Here is a 25,602-nt window from a genome sequence, read left to right on the forward strand (position 1 = left end):
TGGTGAACACTGTTAAATAACTGCTTTGTTCATTCTATTCAAAAGTAAATGGTTCCTTTCTGAAGTTTTTCCTGTAGGAGACAGAAGTCTGGATTTGTACCCAGGATGTTTAGAACACTTTGAGATAAGGGGCTCTGCCTGTTTCACAATGCATCCTCCTACACCTGGAGATGGAGTGGCAGGTGGATGAAACAGGGAGGTAGGAGAAAAGAGTGTGCTCTGCTCTGCTGACATAATATACTAGGTAAAACTGAGCTGCACCAAGAGAAAAAATTAATAACTTGTCTAGGACTATGGCAGTGAACTTCTACATCCACCCAAGGGCCAAGGAGCTTCAAACTCATCTGTTAATCCCATCTGTATCTCCAGTGGTGCCTCCTTCTGCTGTGAGGCTGCTCCTAAAAACACAACACTCCCCCTTGAGGCCACTTGTTTATCAGGGTGAGGAGAAACTAATGGTAAAACGCTGCTGCTGAATGTACTTTTCTCTTCATCCTGGGCTTCTGACAGCAAAACTGAAATACAAAATGATCAGGCCCTAACATTCACATGGATGTGATTCGTTTCTCTGAGTTCATTCTTCTATTTAGAGAAAGATATTGCTACCCTCCCTTCTGCACTGACACAGTTGCCAAAATAACCGCTCTTACTAACTGGCAGCTTTAAAAGCCAGCCTGCAGCTGACTTTGAAACAGAAGGTCAGCAAAGGGAGCAAGAGACTTCAATTCAGAGCTTTAATGGGAGCCATTGACCACAGCAAAAGGCCTTGACTGGAGTGTCTAGAGTGTGCTTTGCACAGGCCAAAAAGTCACTTTCATACTCTTTGAACCTTTTGTATAAACCTATATATTTTTCACTCTGTGGATTTCAAGATGAATGTGCAGCCGTGTGCTAGATGTGGCTATGGGGTTTACCCTGCTGAGAAGATTAACTGTATAGATCAGGTCAGTTCTCTTTCTTTATCATTTTGGACTATAATAAATGTACAGATTGGCGCTTCTAACACCGTGCAAATCTCTCGGGTCCGAAAGTTCTTTGCTCTTAACTGGGTTCAGAACTGAAATGAATTAATAACATGTATATATTTCAAGAAAAAAAAATAGTCAAATTCATTAAATGAATGGTGAGGATCAATAGTGAGATTTTAAACTTAGCAGAATAATAATGAAATACAAATCATATCAGTTTGGTTTCTCTTTTGTGGCATTTCCAGACGTGGCATAAAGCCTGTTTCCACTGTGAAGTATGTAAGATGATGTTAACAGTAAACAACTTTGTTAGCCATGAGAAAAAGCCTTACTGTCAAGCGTAAGTGTATTTCCTTTTTTCCTTCTTTTTTTAAAATTAGTTTAAAATTTTTTTTTAATTTTTTTTTTTTTTTTAAAACAAAGATTTAATTTGGCTAGTCATGTTAATATAATGGAAGATCACCATTTGGACTCAGTCTGTCCCATGTGTGATGTGAAATTAGGTATTGTTGGTGACTTCATGTGTATCTTTGGATTTATGTGAATCACAAATGATGAGAAACTCTTTTTACCATGCATGAAGCCTCCTCATTTGTCCACTGTGTTGAAAGATAACCAAATAAAGTTCCATTTCAGTATTGTGGGAAGACAATAAAACCAACCACAAAATTCAGTGCTTTCCAAATCAGTGGTTAAGAGTTAACAAGGTGGAGCTAATCATAAGGAAAATGTATAAAATGCAGATTTTGGAGTTGGTTTGTTCTAGGAAGTTTTTATTTTATAATGATCAATTCCTGTCAAATTTGTCAGCAGAAAAAGGAGAGATGACAGTTGTCTTTTATTCTATTATTCTCTTTTGTTATTAGAAACACAGCATTGATATGATGATCATTAAAATTAATTTTGCTCTAGGCACAAACTCCCTTCAATAATAACTTGAATGTAATCTAAGATCTCTTTGTGAGTGAGGGAATAGTGTATAGAGGGGGGGAGGCTGGTATTGTGTTTTTGAGTGCCTGAAGAGAACCTTTCTGGTGGGCTGCCTGGTGCATTCCTGATACCCTTTTACACTTTTCCCTTTTCTAGGCACAATCCCAAAAACAATGCATTCACGAGTGTGTTTGAAACACCAGTAAATATGAATGCAAAAAAACTGTCTGAAGTGGTGAGTGAGGTAAGAAGCTTGAGGGTCAAATGTGTTTGTTCTACATTTTGATAACATATTTATGTCTCTTGTTCTGTAAGTATAAATATGTGCTTTTTACTCAACTTCCTGTGTTCTCTTAGATCAGTAAGATCTAGCTGGGTTTGAATCATAATTTTTTTTTCAATGAGATTACTCATGTGTAAGAAATCTCAGATCTAGATTTGCTTCTGCTCTCAGAAGGAAAAATGGATTGGAACTCCTCACCTGTATGTCTAATAATCTGTATGGAAGCACAGCTCCCCTAAACTGCCCAGAGCTGTGCAAACTCGGTGACTAAGTGGGATTGCACAACCTCTGGAAGAAAGAACAACTTGCTCTGTGGTCTCATCAGAAACTGCCATGAATCAATAGATAAATTATATCTAGGTGGGAGGCAGGCAGGAGTTCCCAGAAATACTTTGTTGAGTATTTCCGCCGAGCCTGAGGTGGGAAAGCACCATGTCTGGGGAGCTTGGCAGGGTTTTTTGCTGGAGGCATTTTTGGGGGATAGAGGTGTTTTTTGGGGATGGAGGCATTTTTGGGGATGGAGGCTTTTTTGGGGATGGAGGTGTTTTTCGGATAGAGGTGTTTTTTGGGGATGTAGGTGTTTTGGGGATAGAGGCGTTTTTTGAGGATAGAGGCGGCTTTAGGGGATGGAGGCATTTTGGGCTGAGGGAGTTTTTTGGGGATTGAGGCATTTTTGAGGATGGAGGCATTTTTTGGGGATGGAGGGGTTTTTGGGGATGGAGACGTTTTTTGGGGGATGGAGGTGTTTTGGGGATGGAGGCTTTTTTAAGGATGGAGGCTTTTTTTTGGGATGGAGGCGTTTTTTTGGGATGGAAGCATTTTGAGGATAGAGGCTTTTTTGGGCATGGAGGTGTTTTGGGGATGGAGGTGTTTTTTGGGGGATGGAGGGGTTTTTGGGGATGGAGGCATTTTGGGGATGGAGGCGTTTTTGGGGATGGAGGTGTTTTTTGGGGGATGGAGGTGTTTTTTTGGGGATGGAAGCATTTTGAGGATAGAGGCTTTTTTGAGCATGGAGGTGTTTTTGGGGATGGAGGTGTTTTTTGGGGGATGGAGGGGTTTTTGGGGATGGAAGCGTTTTTGGAGATGGAGGCATTTTGGGGACGAAGGCATTTTGGGGATGAAGGTATTTTGGGGATGGAGGCATTTTGGGGATGGAGGTGTTTTTGGGGATGGAGGCGTTTTTTGGGGGATGGAGGTGTTTTTGGGGATGAGGGCGCAGTGGCCCTGCGGGCGCTGCTGTGCCCCGTGTGGCCGCCAGGGGCGCTCGCGGCCCGCCGTCATTCCCAGGGCGTCCCGCATCGCTCCTTCCACACTCAGCATCCTCAAACCTGAAACAAAAACACAGCATCCTCAAACCTGAATTAAAAACACAGCATCCTCAAACCTGAATTAAAAACACAGCATCCTCAAACCTGAATTTAAAACACAGCATCCTCAAACCTGAAACAAAAACACAGCATCCTCAAACCTGAATTAAAAACACAGCATCCTCAAACCTAAAATAAAAACACAGCAACGCCCAGTAATCGATGGCTACCTCACCTCTCTCCTTCTCTCCTTGAATTTCACGTCTTTCTATATTCTAAAATAGCATTACTCACTGTGAATGTGTTTCACAGGCAAAGCAATGTGTTTTGATGTGATTAGCTGTCACTAATATTAACAAAGTTGTATTTCTTAGATTATGGCATGCAAAATTTATTCTGATGTCCTGAATTAGCTCTAAAAACTTGATGCACATGAGTAGCCTTCGTCAGACACTGCATCATGTATCATTTTGTACAGCATTCTTATGCCTCAGTTTTTGCAGTATCATGGGCTGTAACTATTTCAGCAATGACTGTCTCACTTACTTTAAATTGTGTGTGACGGATCTACTCAGGAATGAGTTTGGGATTACTGCAGGTTCTATTTCTGGTTTAGGCAGTGATATGAGACTGATACTTCCAGTGCATGTGAGTACACAAGCCAGAGAAATTATAGCTCAAAGATCACTTTCTGTTGTTTTACACACCTTAAACACCTTCTGTCCTTTTCAATCACATAATGAGGTTCTGTTCCAGAGATAAATTGCTAGGGGTAGTAAAGAAGCTGTTTTTGCAGTCCCTGCTTAAGGGGAGTACTTCTGTATAAAGTAAAGAAATTGTGAAAGCAGGAAAATTTTTCACTACTAAATGTATAAAATAATGATAACTTGGGAAAAGGTTTCACTTGCTACTATGAAAGTTTGTTGTTTTTATATTTATTTCTGATGCAGAAAATAGAATGTTTCTTCAATCCCAACATGATGTTCTCACATAAGTCTCATGCTGATACAACTGCTGGAGTGAAACATAAAAATTAGGTCTCTCTATACAGAATTTCTGCATTAGCAGACAAATAATTCAGCTCTCTGCAACTCTGTGCTTAATTTATAAATGGGGATAATGGTACACAAGCTCAGTAACATTTCTGTCCAGTCAGTTTAAATTTCCTGCCCTGGGTTTTTGCATCTGAAGAGTGAGCTGTATAGCAGAGCTGTGATTTCAGTTGGATTTCTACATGCTATCATGATAAAAGTAGCAGTAGGAACATAATAACCCAGGACTAAATATAGCAGTCATTTACATATGCACAGTTAGGACATAGTAATTTGTGGACCCTGTGCAGGGAAATAGGAGAGTAGAATCATGCTCTCTTGGTAACAGTGTTTTCATCTAATGCATTGACACATCCTGCTTAAAATTTCTTAGGTATTTCAATTCTCATAGATGATTTCCCCCACAAAAAGTATTATCTAAAGATCAGATTATTCTTTCAGAATGTCATGCCAGGTTTCAGGTGCAATATGCTGCTCCTAAACTGGCAAAAATCTTAGGTAGAAGCTGAGTGTGGACTAGAAAGCAGAGTTTTGGCCTTAGGGCTAAATGCAATCATCACAATCATCACCTTATTCGTCTCCCGTCTTATTTTTCTCCAAAGGGGGTATGTGTTAGTATGTACTAACAAACTATTAAAATGAGTCATCACCTTTTTTTTTTTTTTTTTTTCCTAAGATAAAATATCGAGAAGAGAGTGAACAATTGAAATCAGTCTTTCAGTGGGATGCAAGGTCCAGAGAAATTGAAAGTGTCTATAAAGCCCAACAGCTGGCTACCCAGGTAAGAAATACCCCTCTAGTCTCCAAGCCAGTAGCCTGCAGGACAGCAAGGATTGGCCCTGGCTGTCCTGATTGTAAGGGGTTTAACCACAACATTTCAATGCTAAAATAATAAAAAAAAGCCTTTGCTTCTCATTTGGCTAAACTTTTCAAGGTGAAGTAGCTCAAGCAAAGCTTAGGATAGGAGAATCAGAAGGTGAGGAAGGAAGAGTGTTCTACAGTGCATGTACAGCCATACTCTATGTGTCTTCTCTCTACTGGCACTGGAGCTTCACAGCAGGGAATCTGATTCCCAGGGGCTGTTATTTGAGTTTCACTCCAGGATCCTAGATCCTGTCATCTTGATGTCAGTTCTTGCTGTACAAGTTCTGCCTTGGCACTCTGAAGGGATGTGGAATGTAGGCCTTGTGCTGCACAATTTCACTTCCACAGCACTGTGTGTTTCCTTTTTTTTTTTTCCCTGTCAGATCAGCTGTTTGAGTGTTAAAACCAAGGTAAGATAGGTAGTTATTTAGTTCCTGTTTTGTAGAATGCTTACTATGCTTCCTATGAAGAGGGAAAATCGTGGTACCCAGGAACAATCCCAGATCCTGAGATGGTGAAGATAACACAGGCACAAAAGGCTCTGGCTGATGTAAGTGGACTGATGTTTGGCTTTATTTTCATGGTCTCTCATATTCTGAAGACTTAGAAAAGATCAAAGTCGGTCTTCGGTAAGATGTCACCTCCAGGCTTTGCAGGAAGAATTTCTGGAGGGTCTGTCTATGCTCTGATCTTTGTTAAGATGTTGCCAAAGGAGACACTGGCATGTTTATTTCTGTCAATAACAATACTTAGCCATGTAAGTGATTAAAGTCACATAAGAGTTCTATTGCCATCATGCATTTATATATTTATGTGACTCAGAAGCACTTCAGCTGCTCACCAAACTGAGGTGCTCTGATCTAGCAGGCAGTGCTCTTTCTTTCTCTCAGTAGAGCAGAACTCATGATGGAAAATGTGTCATATTTTCCTCAGACCAGACTTTTCATTGACTGAATTTCCATGACTGATAAAAATCATCTTTGAATTATGACTCTGTCCTTACAATGGGTTAGTGACCTAATCAACATAGGCAATTAACAGTGGATAATTGATGTGAATGAGAAATGTTTTCTATTGAATGGATGAAATAATTGTAACTAACAAACTCATAAAGGTAAATTCTTTAATTTGTTTGCTTTTAAATAAAATGATACATACCTTTAGGAGGCAGGCATGAAAAGAGGAATCATATTAAACTACAGTGGATTCTTCTCTAATAAACAAATTAATGTTCTAGTTTCAATATACAGAAGAATATGAACCACGAAGAGGCAAAGGCAGCTTCCCTGCTATGATCACTCCAGGGTATCAGGTTGCTAAGAGAGCCAACCAGCTAAGCAGTAATGTAAGTCACAGGGATTTTTAATTGTATTTTACACTTCTGAGTTTGGGGAATGCTGGGTTCAGGCCATTCACTTGAGATGTTAGATTCTATGGTGAATATTTGTTATACTCTTTCAAAGTGAGAAAATGTTAACATGATGCAGAGAACAGAGTTAACAAACTACTTGACCTGGGAAGACAATCATATAGAATAAATGACAATGTAGATATTTCCTGGAAAATGTAGCAACCTCTGCCATAATTTATCACAACTTGAAAAAGACTGTGACTTGCCCTGAAAAGTTAATTCAATTCATTACCTTTGCTTTGACATTATGGCTTTATTCACCTAATTATTTACATTTGACATTTTTCACTTTATTATTTGAAATCAAATAGCTGTAATAGTGAAATTAATTAATATACAAGCTACTTTAAATTTATGCACAGAAAATTGCTTATTTAAAAAATCAACAATTCACATGAAAAAGATAAGTAAAAATAAATCCCATAAAAATGATTTTAAAGTATTGCATTATTTTCTTCAGATACTATCCACATTGTCATTGGGACATTAATGACTGCTCTCATGGAATTTTAATCAAATGTATGGGTCACACATATCAAGTGAAAATTTGAATATCTGGGTCCATTTCTGTCTGTTTCTGGTATTCAATTTAAAGAAATTGGGCCTTAGATATATGGATAGTTGGGCTGTGGAGAGTGGAGAGTGTCACAACTGCTATTGCTCATTTTCTCCAGAAACCTTCTGAGAGGAAATATACTTTTGCTGCTTGTTGTTTGTAATATGGATATATGTGTTTTCCTCTTCAGGTGGAATATAAGCGTGGACATGAAGAGAGAGTTTCGAAGTTCACCTCAGTTGTAGACACTCCAGATATACTTCATGCAAAGGCTGGAGCACATCTTGCAAGTGATGTAAGTAAAACAAAATAGATTGTCATGGTTTTGGCTCTGCAAGTGGTTCTTAGGGTATTTATAAATTACTTGAAAATATGAGTAAAGAAAAATAAAAAATTAATGTTTTAAAGGCAGACTAGTTTTACCATTAAGCATGTAATACTTTCAGCTGTAAAGACTGCATTCAATTTGAGGTCATTTTAGGCTGCCAGAACAGAAGCTGGGGAACCAGTCTGTTCCATACCCAGCAACTGGCTGCCATGCAAAGTAAAGAACAACTCTAATGTAAACAGAGCAGGCATCTTGCAGACTCCTGAAGTATTTTCTTTAAACAGCTCTTTCCATCCTACACCCTGAACAAAAGATGTGTGAAGATGTGTGATTGTGTAGTTAAAGACCGAACTGCAAAGGTTCAGACTTCATGGTTCATCTTCCTTTTGGCAGATGACAGCCATCAAAGCCTGACTTTGCAACTTTAAGGATTGATTATGTGTGCAATCAAGATAGATTTACTCTAGTTTCTCCTGAACTGTCTTGAATTTTTACAGTTGAAATACACAGAAGACTTTGAAGAACGGAAGGGAAAAGGCAGCTTTCCTGCTATGATCACTCCAGCTTATCAAATAGCCAAGAGAGCAAATGAATTAGCCAGTGATGTAAGTGTCCACACCAAAGTCTCTTTTGGGAAAGAAAACATTAAACTGCCACACACATTTTGAATGAAAACATTTACTGGCAGAAATTCCATGAACATGGCATACTGATCCTTACTGGTTTTCTTTTCCTTTCCAAACATAATAAAACCACAATGCCCTTATACTCTGTAAAAAGCACCACAAAAGGATATCAGTATTTCTTCAAAATGTACAGTTGATTGTGCTTTGTTATTAGAAACTGAAAGAAAAGCTTTTTTTGTTGGAGAAGATAACATATGGAAGAACATATAACTCGAAGGAAGTGAATTTAAAACATTATTAAGAGTCATTGAGGAAAATAAGAGATCCGTAATTTTGAAGGTAAAAGCAGCTGACTCTAAAACAATTAAATGTTTTTGTTTGCCTTTGATCTGTGGAAAACCCTTCACTTTTGTCAGCAAACACACATGGCAATTAAAGGTCAGCATCTGGTTACAGGCATTGTTTTGACTTCAGCAAATGTAGTGCAAATCTTGGTCTAAACTTGAAGGTTGATTGCCTAAAATTCCCTTTATCACTGGGGATAAAGCATCTTTCAGAAACAAACCCATTTATTTATAGGGTTCAGGTGACCCTGTGGTAAAAATGTGCTCAGTGGTAACCATGAATTTGCATTACGATCAGTTCTATGTTTTAAAAATTGCTGGAGCATCAGGGATTACCACTGTCAAGCAGGGGGTGCTGAACACACTGAACCAATGGTCTGGATTGAAATGGCAAGTCCCATGTTCCTACTGCATTATTAAAAAGTACACCAGTAGTTCTGTTTTTATATCTTCAAGTGGCATACTTGACTTGTGCAGGTTGGTGGCAATGGGAATTATGACAATCTTTTATTGACAACACGTGCATGTCATTGGTTGTTATTTATTGTGCAGCATCTGTGTACCAGACTAAACTCACCCGGGTTATTCGTTTCCTTCTTTCCCTGTTAGGTAAAGTATCATCAAAGGTATGAACAAGAGATCAAGGGAAAAGCCAGCCATACAGCTGGGACAGATGTTGCTTTTGCAAGAGAAAATGCGGATCAATATGGGCAGGTATGTAACATCCAAGAGACAGCCATGCTGATGTTGGTCACTGCTACGCTGATTGCTCAAGGCTTTAGAAACTGGTCACACCTATTTTCACTTTTGTTTTCCTGTGTGAGAAAACAAGGTCTCAGGGGAAAGAATGGTGTGCAAACAGCACCGTGCTCCTAAACGTGTCTGTCACTGGCACCAAAAGATGTGGCTACAAGGTGGCTCACTGTCACTGCATGACCCTTGTGGTGAGGCCATTCCTAAAAACTGGCCTTGGCAAATTTTATTTGTGTGCATGCATGCACTCTACACTTGTATTGTGGTGTTGTTATGTTTCACACTGAAATGTGCTTACTCAAAATATTCCTATTCCATTAATAAGGAACTTCAGCCAGGAGAAAAGTGAAAGGGTTGTGAAATGGTAGAAAGCTGGCAGTGAGTTAGGTGCCTTTTCCCAGTGGGTATTTTCACAAAGTTTAGGAGCTTTGCAGCTCTAAATATGTGTGAACAGCATTGAATCTCTTAGATTTCACCTCCTCTAGGAAAGGGGAATTATAAACCTGAGATTTCACCTCCTCTAGGAAAGGGGAATTATAAACCTGACAAGCTGTAGCTCTGTATTTGTGGAACCAAACAGGCTTTAGTTCTGTTTTGGTCCGTGGCATTTGTTTTGCTTATGTTTCATTTTTAAGGGAATACAATTGGTTTTGTGGTCGTCCAAAATGCACCCAAAGTTCTCTTTCAATTAGGTTAGGGAAGTAGCACAGCTAAATAGAACTGAATGCAGCTAACTGGAATTTGAAAGGAATTGAATATTGGTGTTGTATAAAGAAAACTATGTAGTTAATCTCAGGGGTTTTTGTCCTGCTCCTCAGTAGGTCCATATACTTTGGAGAAATGAAGGAACAGGGGCTGTATTTTCCTAAAACCTTTGCTATTTTTCATTTCTTTACTTCTTCTGTCCAAATCTACATTTAGTATTCTGTGAAAAGCAAACCATCCTTGAAGAAAATGAGTTTAGAATTGTAGCAATGAATGCTTCAATTAGTTCTGTCTTTTGAACTGCTACAAGTTTTAATAGGAATAAACAAATAAAATGAATTTGAAAAAGCACTAATTACATTTCCAAGCATTAGAATGCTTCTGTTTTAGAATTAATTTCAGTTTTCTTTCTTTGAAAGTGTCTTTGAAACTTCAGTCATGGACTTCAAATTCGATTTGAGTTTTAATCTTTATAGATTGGATACTGATAATTAGTCAAATAACACAGAGTCACTGAAATTAATGGAACTTTCTGAGTAAATGGTGACTTAACATGGGTAGAGGGATTAGATTTCTAACTGGTGAGATCATCAACAATGACTCGAGTGTGCATCAGACAGATATAAATATACACATATATATATATATGCACATGCATATTTTTATATATAAAATGAGACAATTTAAGGAATCCTACTGAAAAATTCCTGTGCTGAACATATGTTTTGTTTATGTTTAAAAACCTTAAGAGTGGCTAAAGTAGTTTTCTGAAACTTTGAATATATGCACAATATTAGAAATTATATAAAGTGTATTTAAGAAAGTTAGAAGCAAAAGGCAGGTTGGTCTGGAGAATTCAAACTCATTAATGGTATTTTAAGAAACTAACTCATCTGATTTATCTACTCTATTTTTTCTTTTCTGTGCCTGTTTATAGAATAATTTAATGCCATTGTGACTATGGCATCATATTGTTCACAAACTTGTGGCGCGGCCTATTTTAAAACACGACCTTGATGGTGCACAAAATTACCTCCAGTGGATGGTTTTGCATTGAGAACACACAAAAGAGTTATCCCAGATATTTGTAGTCCTTCCTGTCTGTGCTCTCCGTGGCATTCTTGACATACATTCTATTCATGGCACATTCTATTTTCACTCAAGCTGCCTCTTTACTACAAAAGATTTACGAAATATTGCAGAGAAGATACATTACACTATATCTCACTTGTTTGTATTCTGGTTTGTACTCCATATTCTCCCCAGATCTTGCCATAGAAGGCTTTGGAATTATTATTTTCCATTACAATTGGAAAAAAAAATGCTGTTAAACTTGTTAAACTATTTAATGGCTTTCAATTTGTCAAATATTTACACATAAGCTTATCTGTAGATAGATTTAAGAGTGTTGCTTCCACAACAATTGGGGTTTTTTTAATCAGACAAACAGAATTTGGTGGTTTTGCTCACTAAGGAGTTTGGCATTTTGATATCTAGGTGTCTCTGCTATATTTATTACTCCCTCTTCAAAACATATCACTGCACTAGAGAACTATTATTTGTGGTCAGTTATGATGTGAAAAATGACCATAGAAAGATCAAATAGGTTCTGTAGCACCACAAAGGAAGGTTGATCCTATATTAAACTTGCTAACTTTAAGCAGGTGTCCTAGCTAACCAAATAATATTCCAGGGAGACATGTATTGACAGAGAAACAAGCATATATCTCTGTAAGAAATGAGGTGACATCAGGAGGGTGTCTGTCATTGTACACTTGATTGCTATTTGACCACATCTAATAGCTACTTAAATTTCTCTGGGAATGCAGCACAGGTGGATTCAGAGGCATAGGTAATTTGACAGGTCAATTTATTCTTGTATTTTGGTCATTTTTTTCATTGAAAAAAAAAATTGAATCCATGAACCTTCCTACTAACAAGGACTTTGTGAAATAACCCATGGCCCCACCTTCCCATGAGTAATGAGTAAATACTCTGAATTTTCTTCAGGGATATATGGATGAGTTTGAGGAGCGCAGAGGGAAAGGAAGCTTTCCTGCTATGATCACTCCAGCTTATCAAAATGCCAAGAAAGCAAATGAATTGGCAAGTGATGTAAGTATGAAACCTGAATCAATACAATTCATAAACAATTAAAAACAGCAGTTTGTCAGAGCAGTGCCTGGGAGGAGAATGCTAAAACTGCAGTTGAGAAGTAAACAAAAGTGACATTTTGCTGCATTGCTGGGAACTGGATGGCTCAGGGGATTAATAATATCCATTAATAGAAGGGGGCACAGCTCCAACTTGCATGAGGGAGGAGATGGATGTAGCAACTAATGGGGATCCCTACTGTTAGGTTAACCCTCCTGGCAAATCTGCACCTGTATTATTAATGAAACCTTCAACTGCCTTAATCATCCTGTGGACTACTGTGGTATTCCCAGTAGTGAATAAATGGAGGATGAATGAACTGTACTGGTTTTGATATTTTGATGTATCATGCCTCTAGCACAAAGCAAGTCATATGGAGGCAAAGCAGCACAGAATGACACTGTCACGTCACAAAAGTGAGCTTATTTCTGGGATGGGATTTTTGGTTTTGGGTGGTAAACTAAAGAATTGGCAAGGAGGTGGTGGTGTGTGATTCCTGCATCTTGCCCATCCATTTGAGGGCCACAGCCCAGTCTGGGGAGACCATTTCTGGCAGTGACAAAAAATGGGCCAGCCTGTAGGTCAGTACCCTGTGGCTGCTCTGAAGGGCTCCTGTGAGTGACAACTTCTGTAGTGCGGACACCTGTCCCCGCTGGGGCTGTCTGAGCTGATGAGCTCAGTCTGTCTTCTGGGGAGCCAACAGATGGTTGAGTCTTTCAGCTTCTATTAGTCTGGACTAGACACAAGCAATAAAATGGAGTGAAAGGATCAGTCATGTTCTGTTACCTGAGCTTATCAAATCCTCAAATCCTCTGTGACCAATCACAATTTGATGATAAACTCAGTAATCCCCTGTTCAAACATGAAATATTTTACCTTTCCAGATAAAGATCACACTTTTATAGGTTTTAAAAATGCTAATGGTCAGTAGTTTCCTCATTACTTTATATTACATAGAGTGAAGAGGACGATTGGTTCATGATAGCAAAATTTGCATGCTACACTACTTACCAACCTGCCTTATGAGTGCAGACTTGGAAAATAAAAAAAATCAAAACACTTTGCATTTCAGTTCATGTAAAATAACTTATAAGAGGCCAAGTACTACTTCTGTCACTCATCCAAGTTCAATTTACGTCGATAACTTGATGACTAAATTAAATTTAGAAATCTCTTATTTCAATCTTGATTTTCTAGAGAAATATAATTCCTTTAAACACATTAAAAGTACAAAAAGATACAGCTTTTTTAAAAAGCTGATTTCTACAAAATGAAAAGTATGCAGAGCACTTGATGACTATCTGTAATTTTCTGACTAAAATTAAGTACTGAGGATTAACTTTGTTAATAGAAGAGCACACAAGCTCCAGTCAAGAATCTGCCAGTAATGTGTTCAAGCTATGAACAACAACCAGGGCTGTTCAGTCTATGTCAGAAATTTATAAAAAATGCTGTCTAGTCAAATGTCTTGAGAGGGACTGTGAAGGGCTTTGGGGTTATATTTGGGTTATTCAAGACAGTAAATACAGTTTTTTAGCTTGGCAAGTTCCATTTACTTATCAAAGCCAGCACAGGGAAGATATTATCCTGACTCATGAAGCCAGTCTAAATAGCAAGGATGAAAAGGTGCACATCTATTTTATAATTCTCCCTACTTCTTTTCAGATAAAATACAAGAAAGATCTTTCCAAGATGAAAGGTGCAGCTCACTTTCACTCCCTAACAGCTGAAGACAACTTGGTCCTTAAACAAGCCCAAAGTGTTAACAAGCTTGTCAGTGAGGTAAAGGCTTGAATCGATGTCTTAACAAGTTTGGGAGCAGCTTGTACAAACATTTGTGTTTGATGAGTAAGGACTGCAAATTAAAAAAAAAGCTGTTGTTCTTACTGCACTGTACATAAAAATCATCTGTTTGTAGCACAGCAACTGGAGAGAAAAGCTCAAGAACAGATCTTCAGGTGCTGCATTCTGACCCTTCCAATCACCTGTATGAAAGTGTGGGAAATTAACCCCAGGAGAGTGATTCTGGTTCTGATCACATAAAGAACCAAAATCTGAAAAACCACACCCCCAAACCTGAAGTGTGCTTTTAATAGGATATTAAGATATAATGCTTTAGGGTGAATTGGGTGTGTACCTTAGTGTCTCAAAGGGTATTCTAATAATCAAAAAATAAGAACAGAGGGAAAATTTATCCTGTTCTGGTTATGCAGATTTCTATTTTCTTCCATCATGTGAAAGACTGTGAGTCACTGATAATTGATTCTTTTTCTGCTTGGTAAGGGAAGATTGCAACAGAATTCTCAGTAGATTCTGAATTATTAATTTATTTATAGTGTCATATCAGCTATAAAACTATTAATGAATGTGAGTTTCTAGAACTTCCCCATGGCAGTTTAAAAACTTATACTCTTGAGATGTCAAAGTATAAAACCTTCAATAATGAAAAACCCCTGGAAGTAGGGCTGGAAGGGGCCTCCTGGGCCAATGATTCCTGGCTCCTGCTGGTTTGACACAGCATCGTATAATCCTCCTATTCCAATTCTAGCCTACATTTATTCCTGTCCACTTTATTGCCACTGTGTTTTGTGCTAGCATTGCCCTTTAGTTTAAAAAAGTTCTTCTCCCTGCATGGTTACTTTTTTTGAGAGGTTTACAAATATATCATTTTCTTCTCTCTGCCTTTGATTTCCTCGACTAAGCAAGCTGAGCTCTTCTCATCTCTCAGTCTTTCACTGCAGCTGTTACAGGCTGAGTACATGTTCCTTAAACAAGAATGACTGTAAGAGCACAAAAGCTCTTGCTGAGGTCCTGCTGGAATCTGGTACATGGTGCATTTGTACATGTTCATTTGCTCCACACTCACCTCAGAATTTCTTTGAATATCATTGTTTTTGTTGATAGATTTCCTTCTGTCACTCTTATATACTTTGTAGAGGATTAAATTGTGTTTCTTTCGCCTATAAAATGAGAACTGAGTATATGAAAAGTCTCTTCATATTAATTTTCATCATACACCATTTAATGAAAACCTTGTATCAAAATCTCTAAGCAGTGGGTCTGCTTAATAAAAAGTGTATGAAGGAACTTGATAGAGCAGATTAAGGTTTTACCATACTTCCCATTGTGCATTTTTGTCACTAAGGTGGAGTACAAGAAGGATCTTGGAAACAACAAAGGCTACAGCATGAACTACTGTGACACTCCACAATTCAAGAATGTGAGCAAGATCTCAAAATTCACCAGTGATGTAAGTTTTCAGTACCACCCCTGTGTGTGCTTTCTTGCTTTAGTAGCTGCTGGAATCACAAGTCATCTGTGTGTGTGTGTGTTTCAGATAAATGTGTGCTGGAAATGTGATTATAACTGATTTTAGCCCATTTTTGTACAATTATCCTAGTGTGTCTTAATGTATAGCTGGGGCTCATTTTATTTAGGGTTATGAAAACAACTGGTATTTGGAAGAGAGGTTACCATGTACTGCTGATCTAGAGGAGTAGCAGTCAGCTGTTACTGTTGTCTGTCATAATTATTATTTATTTCATTGTGCATGTCCGTTTCCTGGCTGGCAGAAGAGACTTCACCAGACTTCATTCCAGAGAGGAACACAATTCTTGTGTGAAAATAATCAGTGTTAATAATTATACCTCTTGTATCTCATGAAATACAATTTTGTTTCATACTCCCTCTTACCATTCACTGAAATCCCAGAGGAATAAATATCTTGCTCTACAGTTGAGATGGTAGAATGATCAATTTTTCTTGTCAAATCCCCCACTCTGGGATTGGTGAAAGATTCACCAAAACAACCCAATTTTGTTCATTTCTTCATGTACAAATATTGTCCCCCTGGGAGTTTGTTCTAGTATTTATTGCTGATGAAATGCAGATTTATCTTCTTTATGTGGCACTCAGGTGATATGAAGAGCAAGAAAATGATGTCTTGTAGCAAAAGAAACTCACAGAGGGTTTTAGCTTTTATTTTTCAAAATACCAGGGCTGTTGTGGACTAATGAGTTCCTGTATTGGAGCAACACTAGTAGACCAGAGCTGTAACAATTTGTGTCCCTACTGTAAAATATGGAAACTCTTTAAGAAAAAAGCTGAAACTCTTTGGTAGAAAAATTGAATGTATTTTTATTTATTTATTTGTTTGTTTGTTTTTGGTACAGCTGAAATACAAAGAAACCTACCAGAATGAAATGAAAGGTCACTATGTGGGTATTGGCATGGACAAGAGGATGCTCCATGCCATGAAAGTTGGCAGCTTGGCAAGCAATGTGAGTCCTTTTTAATCACACTTGTAGGTTTGTGGCCTCCTTTGCCTTCCAGTATTTCCAGAATTAAATTGATAGAAAACTTCAGATCATACTATACTGGGGATCTGATGGATAGATGTGTTGAGAAGGGAAATTCTGGAAACCCGTTTGTACTGTTTTATGGCTCACTGTGTGGACAAAGTTAAAATAAGAAATTTCAGTGATCTGGCAACATACTGAGATCCTTCAGTTTTCTTTGACATCAGTAGGATGCTGAAGGTTGTTTGCCACCACCCCCAGGGTCAGACCTTTGCTGGAAAAAACAGTCTTTAATGAAGATTTCTGGATTCCAATTTAATTTACTGGGTTAGTCAAGAAGCTATTTCATTACATACCATTCCTTCAAGTACATTATTTACAAATCTGTAAGAAGCTTGAGAACTAAGCAGAAAGATAAAAGAGATGTGTCATAGGTGGAAGTTAAGTTAATGCTCCCACTGTTGGCATTGGATTAATTGAGAAGCTGAAAAAGAATCAATTAGTGGCTAAACTATGCAAATAATTTCATTTTCTTTGTCACTCATGACATTGAACTTACTTTGTTTCTTGCATTTAATATTAATATTATTGCTTCTCCTTTCCTCTTGACTGATAATTATTCAAACAAATGACAGCTGAAAAAAAAAGAATGATTTTTTTTTGTTCTGCTTGTGTTTCAGATAGCCTATAAGTCTGATTACAAACATGATGGTGTTGACTACAATTACCCAGCTACTCTCACTCCTTCATACCAGACAACCAGAAAGTTGGTCCCTTTGAAAGATGTAAATAATTTTATGTTTTTGTGGATTTTTTTTTCCCCCTATGGCTTGCGTAGCTCATCATCTCTCTGCAGGAGAGATTGTGATAGATTGCATGTGTCAAATGATGATTTAATGATAGGAGCAAACAGCCACTGCTAACAAAGTTAAAGCAAAAAAGTGCAGTGCTAAGAGATCTCAGAGCAGTAAAAAATTGCTGCCGTGTCCTGTCGTTGGCTTCAGCTCAGCACAGATTGCAGAGTGATGTGAAATCAGTGACTCCTGATGTGAAATCAGTGACTCCTGATGTGAAATCAGTGACTCCTGCCCTACCCCAGCTCTGTGCTCCAAAATTCTCACCATCCTGGGGCAGCTTCGACAGCAGCATCCAGCCCTGAGAGCACAGGGAGGCTGGAAGAGCCTTTGTGGACCCTTGGTGAATGCCCTTGGAGGGGAGCTGGGTGGTGACAGAACCTCCCCAGCCATGCAGAGGAGGAGCCCCTGTGCCTGGGCTTGGGTTGGAGCAATTGAGGAGCTTTGTGTGCTGCTGTGCCTGTGTGTGTCACCAGGTGAATGCAGGATGGCATTCTGCACAGCTTGTGATAATTCCACCTCTCACAAGCATTAAAAGCTTGAGTGATCTCCTCTGCTGCTGGCAGCTTACCCTGTGCCTTAGTTAGGAGCACAGTCCCAGGCATTGATTGTGAAACCAACAGGAGGAGAGCAGCAGCTCTGCAGGGCATTTCTGACTTCCTGAAGGATGTACACCTGACTTTACACTGGAATGGCAATAAGCAGGAGCAATATGCCTTAGAGAAGTCATTAACATTATGTGAGATTTATCTGGGCCTAAACACCTCTTCCAAGGCAAGGATGGTAGCATGAAGAGCTAGAATTGGGAACCCTGATATTTTTGAGGGAGCATTGGGTAAACTTCAACCCTAAGATGAGCTATTACTTCTACAGCAGTGGCTTCATCTTTAACTTTGTAAAAGCTGAGAACAGTAAAATTCAGTGTTTGCTTACTTTGTGAGACAGCTGTGTTCTTAAAGAGTTCAAGGTAAGCATAAATTCATGTCAAAAATGTAAAAATTATTTCAGCAATTCCAGTGGCTCTGTAGTTGAAAGTCAGCATAAGGGTTTGAAACACATAATTCCACTGACCACAGAGATTCAGTTGCACCAGTCCTGGTGTAGGATTTGGATTGGTCCCAGGACCTGTGTGCTCCCGAATAACCAACAGGCTTACTCTGAAATCTTTTAGGAATGCAACACTCTCATACACTAAGCAATCACAAGTAGCAATAAGTACACAGTTATTGTTAAAAAGAAATGATCCCTTTCCATGGAATTAAAATTCTCTCTGCCTCCGAGGAAGAAAATGCACTGTTTTAAATACCTTAATCACTTTGGACCTGTGAGATAATTCAGGCCTTTTTTCCTAGCTTTTATCATTCTGGCAGAATGAGGAAGTTTATGTGAGGATATGGGAGATAAGAAGGTTTGCATTGAAATAGTTTCAGTAACTCAAAGTCTCTAGAAATATGCTCCACTTTACTGGAAAGAGGTGCTCTCAAGAAACTAGTTTTAAGCAATGTGATTGGCAATGTTTGCAAAGTGGTGATTAACTACAGTGAATATTAATGAGAGCCTACAGAAGAGAATAATAATTGTGTTTTGTAATATAGCAATGAGTTCTTTTGCAGCAACAGGTTTGAAAGAAAGCTCATTTTTTAAAATCATGCATAATTTGGGACTTTTACATATTTATTTTATAACTTATTGTTGTTGCTAACATATTAATGTATTAGTAATTTAGTGGGCTCCAGTCCTCTTGATGGCTGACATTAAAATGGCTTTTTTTGTATTATAGTTACATATTTTTCTTTTCTCAACATCCACACAAAACTCTGAACACACAGAGAAATTCTGTGATTAATTTATTACATTAAAACTCAGTAATGGCCAAGTATTAGAGAGTTTATTTGCTCTAGCCAGTGGTACACTTCAGACCTTTTCATGGACAGTTACAATAATTCTTGTCTGATGAAGATAAAAGTGGACTAAGTGATCGTTAAGAATATGAGTTTCATAGCAATTGTTTGGGGGATTTTACAGCAATGATTTGCAGCTTGTGCTGCATCTTTGTAAGAATTTGTGGGTTTGACAGAAAGAGATTGTAAGTTGAGTAATTTTCAGAGTGGGATAAAAACTGCGACCTCAGACAGGGAAACATTCAGAGCACTAACTCAGCTCTCATCCAAGAGATCCTGGCATTTTCCTCATGTCTATTTATTATGGTTTAAGTAATATTTTACCCAGAGTGTTAGTTAGCAAAACTTAATCTACTCAATCTCTCATTTTCTGATCTGACCATTTCTTCCTTTACTAATTTTTTTTTTTAAATTTTATTTTAAATTAGGTAAACTACAGGCAGAGCATAGACAAGCTGAAGTACAGCTCTGTTGCCAACACTCCACAAATTGCTCAAGCCAAAATAAATGCACAGCAGCTCAGCGATGTAAGTTCTGGCATCATTAGCCATTGCTGTTAATTAGAATAATGAGATAATTAAATTTCATAGCATTTGTAGCCTTTTGTGTTTTATTCTTGATAGTATTTAAACAGATTCATAGCCAAACCAAGAATATATTGAATGAAATAACTTTCAAAAATGTGGCAAGCATGCCAGTAGATCTAATATTTGTCTCCACTTTTAAGATTTGTATCAATGTGCTTTTTAAAATTATTATTTTCTGTGTATTTATTAAGACAAGGTTTGAAATTACATCTTTTGTACTTAAAGATAATCAGTAGCTCTTTTATTTATGCAATAAATTTCTACTTCCTAGTGCTTAAGTAAAAATTAGCTTATTGCCTTCATACTTGCATCACAAATTCCTATGAGTGTATTTATAATTTATAGCACCAATAACCTGAAATTTAACAGCAATCAATCAGTCTAATGGTTATATTTTTATTAAGTTAAAAATAACTGAGTTTCGTGCTGACCTTTTCAACACATGCAGTTGAACTACCGAGCCCAGTATGAGAAGACAAAAACAAATTACACTCTGCCCCAGGATGTACCACTGCTAGTGAAAGCAAAAGCCAATGCTGAGTTATACAGCGAGGTAAGTCAAACCTTGGGGAAATACTGGCATTCATGATGCTCTTAATAGACTGAAATTATTGTAAAGATGATGGCACTCTTTCTGGAAGCATTTAACACTTATAATTTGGAATAAACAACATGAAATATGGTGCCCAGAATAGACAGGGATCCAATTTCAAGGACAGTGAAAGCTCTAGACTTTTTTTTTTCCAAGATACATTCAGATGATCTGAATTTCTTTAAATCAGTAAATCAGTATTCACTCCACAAAAATAATTGCTTCTGAGGTGACATTTTTATGAAGAACCAATACTTACGCATTTCTAGTAATTCAAAGTTCATTGAAATCAATGGAAAGAAAAAGTTACTTCAGCCAAGTTGGATCAAGCCCAGTGTTGCTCCATTCATAATTCCTGGCAATAAATATTGATTCACTTTGAGTCTTGTGGGTTAAAACCAAATACTTGTGAGAAAAGTTGAATTTTGATTTAATTTTAGTGTATTTTTCAGGCCTTTGTTGTCATAGATAGTTTTGGAGGAAAAATCTGCAAGACAAATAAGTGCAAAGTGAGGAAAAAATCTCCAGATTTTGCTGGTGTGACTTATATTTTTTAGCCAGTTTCAAGATTTTTTTTGTGGTTTTGAGTTGTCATTACTGCAAGTTTTTTTGTCTTGTGTTCTCCTATTTTTTTTTGAGTTGCATTGGCAGAGTGTTGTGGAGGAACATTCTTTGCATCTGTACTGTGTTGGGATGCACACTCATTGTTACGTACTGGTAAAATATAAAGATACAAAAAGCCAAATCCACAAACTGGGGCTTCCTGAAAACCTTCTACCTTCATTAGGTGCATGCATGCATGGATCAAGGCATACTTGATCTTGATTAAATGGAATTTCAAGTGGAATCTTGAAAAACAGCTTAAAAAAACCCTCCCTCCTCCGTATCTGACTGAAATTGAAAATTACTGGTGGATGTTCTGGGACATTAAGTGCCTGTGGACTCCAAGAATAAAATTTTGACTCAATCCTTGACAATTAACTAGCTCAAAATGACAATGAGCTGTGGCTTGAGAAGGTCCCAGTTTGTGGACTGAGCATATTTATGGTCTGTTTTCCTCTGAGCCATTTCCACGTTTGTTTGAAAATCCTGTGTGTTTATGTGTTAGTGACATGTTGCTGTCTTTCCTTTCTCAGATTAAGTACAAAGAAGGCTGGGAGAAGAGTAAGGGCCGGGGCTTTGAAATGAAACTTGATTCTCTGCCTTTACTTGCTGCCAAAGCTTCGAGGGATCTTGCCAGTGATGTATGTTACATTTAGTTACCTGGGAATTATTCTTTCTATAAGTATCTATAGCACAGGGAAATAAAGCATAGCTCACTTCATCTGGTTTTTTAAACCCTGCATTTGGTTGTCCATCTTTCTCAATGGCTAATGAAGAGTTGGAAACTTTCTCAGATTCTGTTGTGAAATTTTGCTCTCCAAAATTTTTTTTTTCAAATCATATGCACAATGTGGAGCAAAATTTACACAATAAACTCACAGTGAAATTCAGTGTTTCAAATTGTTCATAGCCTCAAAAATAGTATTACCATCTACTACAAAGGGAATACATATTTCTTTAATCTATTGCCTTAACATAAACACATGCATATAATAAAAGTTCCAAACAAAATCCTTCTAAACAACTTATATTGGGATTTTTAACCTGTGGAGAAAAGGGAGACGCTTTTTCTGCAGTTGAAAATTGTTCAGCAGTGGTGGGGATTCTAAAATCCCACCTCAAAAAAATCAAGTCTTGAATTCCTTGCTTGGATTGATTTCTTATCTTTGCCTCTAAGAGCCAGATAATTTTACTAATCAGAATAATTGAAGTTTGTAAGCACCTCAGAGGCCTGAGCCTTAAAGAATGAGGTTAAAGACCTCATAAATGAGACTGACCTTTCATCTTTGGAATTTCTGAGAAAATCTGGGAAATTTGAAGTGACTATGAGGGAATCAGACTAAGCTCTTCTAATTTTTGACCATCCAAATCAAAAAACATATTGCTTATCTCATGGGTAATTGGAAATATTCTTAGATTTACACCATTTTTTGGACAGATTAAATATAAAGAAGAATATGAAAAAACAAAAGGAAAAGCAACTGAAACCAAGGATTCAAGACTTTTGCACTCTCTGAAGGTGGCCAAGATGAGTAGCGAGGTAAATTATTTCTCTTACACAGAAGGTGTTTTTCATAATTATGTAACTTTCAGCAACACTATGCAATTTATAACTGTTACTGCTCTCACTGTAAGAAATTCTTGGAAGCATTTAACAAAATTAGTTTCCTTCACCATCTGTTAATCTGTGCAGTGATTGCACAGCAGGGGATTTTGGACAAGTGTCCTTACTTTGGGGCAGGAAAATAACACCAAGTTAAAACCTCAATATGAATAAAATATCATCATACTGAAACTTCAATATAAACACTTCTACATAGAACTTTCAAGTCTGTAAAGGTATGCTAAAAAGTAAGATGTAGTGTAATAGGGAAAATGTCTCTGGAATCTAGAAGATTTATCCTGGCATCTGATTTCTATATTTGTTTGGGGTTTTTATGCCTAATCTGTGTAAACACCCAAACAAGAGGGGTGACTTAAGATATCTTTGTAATACCTGATACAGACAAACTGTTTTCATTCCTTTCTCTAGATTGCCTACAAAAAAGGGTTTGAGGAGAGCAAGGCCCATTTCCATCTGCCCATGGATATGATAAACCTGAGGCATGCTAAGAAGGCTCAGGCACTTGCCAGTGACTTGGATTACAGAACAAGACTCCATGAGTACACTGTGCTCCCAGAAGATATGAAGACCAAGTGGGCAAAGAAGGCCTATGATCTCCAGAGTGATGTAAGATGGTGTACACCCAGCTTAACTGTTCAAAACAGTACAAGAGATTATAATTTTTCCATTTGAGGTTAATTATTCTTTCATACTAACACTGTCAGATGGTACTATGGATTTATAAAATGTCATTTGCAATGGCTTTGAAACTGGAAAGGGTGCACATGTTCACCTGCAAACATATACTCGTGTTCCCTGTGCCAATAAATGTAATTTTCCTCTGCAGCTCCAATACAGGGCAGATCTGACATGGATGAAAGGAGCTGGATGTATCACAGAAGGAAGTCTTAATATACAACAAGCCAAAAAGGCAGGAGATTTAGTCAGTGAGGTAAGCAGAGTTCTCAGGCTTCTGTCTGTTTGTTCAAAGGTTCATGCACTCTTATTCCATTACATTATGTGGAATAGGTAAGGGATTCCTAACCAGGAATATCTGAGGAATGGAAAAACTGATGGGCATAATTTAGTTATTCTATACTTTAGAAGATCCTGGGTTAGAGATTGAAATGATGTTTTTCCTTTATATAATTATCAAAATAATCTGTGAGGTAGAAATCCCCATAGCTGTGCTTCTACCTCTTTTCATTCTCCTGTCCATTCTGCAGATCAGCATTGAATTTCTATTGAGTTTCATGTGCTGCATGAAATACAAAGAGGCTTTAAGGGACAGCATTGAAAAATCAGATCTTTCTTAGCCATAGTTGAAAATTTCCTTGCTCCTTGGCAAGCAGGGGCCGTGGCTTTACTGGCAGCTTCAGCTTTTCCTGCTTTTCCTTGCTTTTGCTTTATTAATTCATGACTTTCCACTGCCATTAACCTTATGGAAGCAAATTTCCTCAGCTTCTTAGCTATGGTTGAGCAGTCTCACTAGTGCTAGGAAAACTAGAGACCAGAGAGGAGAATAAATTAGGGGAAGTTTGACAAGAAAGATAAAATCCCACTTAGTTCTGGAAGGAGGAGCAGAAGCCAGTTAGTTACTGGCGGTCACACTCTGACACCTTGGGTCTCTGACATCCTCTCATGCTCCTACAAGGGGAAAAATACATCTTAGAAACAAAAGAAGAGCAGCTACCTCAGATCTGGTGTCTTGCTATGGGTAGACTGACATCTGCTTCTGGGGTGTGCTGTAGTAATAATCGCTTCCACAAATATTTAATCCATAATGATCTGCCTTTTCATTCCAGTGCTGTGCAAGGCCACGAGATGGCTGACAGCCACCTAAACTGGAGACTGGTGGATATTATTTTAGAGATCTCTATTGCCATACAAAGCCTGGCGTTTTGTCATTTCTTTGCAGGATGTCACTACATTGTGTTCCATGCAATGTGACAAAACATGCTGTTTTTAATCTGCCTCCCTCCCTTCCAGGTTTCTAAAATAAAGCGATGAGCACCTCTTTGAAGTGCTGCATGCTTTTTTAACTTCTATTTTGTGTTCCCCTAGCAGAGACACAGTGTAAACTGATCTGTTCACCCATCAGTTCAAACAGAAGAATTTCTCTCCTGAAATGCCAGATAATGAAAAAAATGCATTTACACCCTTTCTGGGTGGAATGCCCCACTTCATGACTGAAATGGTAGAATAGAAATTCAATTAAAGTATACAAGAAATGTTTGCTTGGTCTCCCCTGTCACACTGTGGTCATGAAGCAGAGTCCTGCATTTCCTTGTAGCATCTCAAAGAAAGAAAGGATGCTTAGCTCACTCTCAAATGAGTGGTGCAAAAGGTTGAGGCAAAGACATTGATTGAAAACAGGCCTGCTCTAAAGCCTTATGAAGTCAATTGAAGATTTCCATTCACTTCAGTGTGTTTCAGATGTAAAACAAAATGTAAAATGGAATGAAACTATGGACAGTCTTATTTACCAAACTAAAAATATTAGTCTCTAAATGCATTTGTCCATTCAAATGGATTTTATATAAGTACTGGCACCAAAGGATGAATGAAGAATAATATTTTTTCCCATGTCTGAGACTTGAGCATTGTGGAGGCCTCTCAGAGCTGTTCATCCCAGAAAGGCTTGACTGCAATGTCTATGCCTTGCTCTGCTTTGAAAAGAGGAAGATTTTGAGAGGATGGGGAAGATTTTGAATTCAAGTTACTTTCAGGACACTGAAATTTTTCACTCTAATTTGATTATCATCTTAATAATTTAAAAAGATCTCAGTAACATAAATTCAGTGATTTGAACCACCCAAGCATGTGCTTGAGAAATCTCTTGCAAGGAAATGAGATAATAACACTGACTGTGGGTTATCAGCT

The 25,602-nt window shown here is 37.8% G+C and overlaps 1 protein-coding gene across 2 annotated transcripts in view; it reads left to right on the forward strand.

The window, feature by feature from the left end:
* Nucleotides 1-872: 872 nt before the first annotated feature.
* LOC116999481 (nebulin related anchoring protein) overlaps nucleotides 873-25,602 on the forward strand; it is a 47,910-nt gene continuing 23,180 nt past the window's right edge. For both annotated transcript variants that reach the window (XM_033066224.1, XM_033066225.1), the window contains exons 1-20: nucleotides 873-944; nucleotides 1,214-1,308; nucleotides 2,055-2,142; nucleotides 5,217-5,321; nucleotides 5,850-5,954; nucleotides 6,642-6,749; nucleotides 7,562-7,666; nucleotides 8,197-8,304; nucleotides 9,279-9,383; nucleotides 12,138-12,242; nucleotides 13,947-14,063; nucleotides 15,427-15,531; nucleotides 16,454-16,561; nucleotides 17,260-17,364; nucleotides 19,763-19,861; nucleotides 20,370-20,474; nucleotides 21,650-21,757; nucleotides 22,555-22,656; nucleotides 23,149-23,346; nucleotides 23,567-23,671. In XM_033066224.1, coding sequence (XP_032922115.1) covers nucleotides 873-944; nucleotides 1,214-1,308; nucleotides 2,055-2,142; nucleotides 5,217-5,321; nucleotides 5,850-5,954; nucleotides 6,642-6,749; nucleotides 7,562-7,666; nucleotides 8,197-8,304; nucleotides 9,279-9,383; nucleotides 12,138-12,242; nucleotides 13,947-14,063; nucleotides 15,427-15,531; nucleotides 16,454-16,561; nucleotides 17,260-17,364; nucleotides 19,763-19,861; nucleotides 20,370-20,474; nucleotides 21,650-21,757; nucleotides 22,555-22,656; nucleotides 23,149-23,346; nucleotides 23,567-23,671 — 2,148 coding nt within the window. The remainder of the gene's footprint in view (nucleotides 945-1,213; nucleotides 1,309-2,054; nucleotides 2,143-5,216; nucleotides 5,322-5,849; nucleotides 5,955-6,641; nucleotides 6,750-7,561; nucleotides 7,667-8,196; nucleotides 8,305-9,278; nucleotides 9,384-12,137; nucleotides 12,243-13,946; nucleotides 14,064-15,426; nucleotides 15,532-16,453; nucleotides 16,562-17,259; nucleotides 17,365-19,762; nucleotides 19,862-20,369; nucleotides 20,475-21,649; nucleotides 21,758-22,554; nucleotides 22,657-23,148; nucleotides 23,347-23,566; nucleotides 23,672-25,602) is intronic.

This window comes from Catharus ustulatus, chromosome 8 (genome assembly GCF_009819885.2).
Source record: "Catharus ustulatus isolate bCatUst1 chromosome 8, bCatUst1.pri.v2, whole genome shotgun sequence".
Taxonomy (NCBI): domain Eukaryota; kingdom Metazoa; phylum Chordata; class Aves; order Passeriformes; family Turdidae; genus Catharus; species Catharus ustulatus.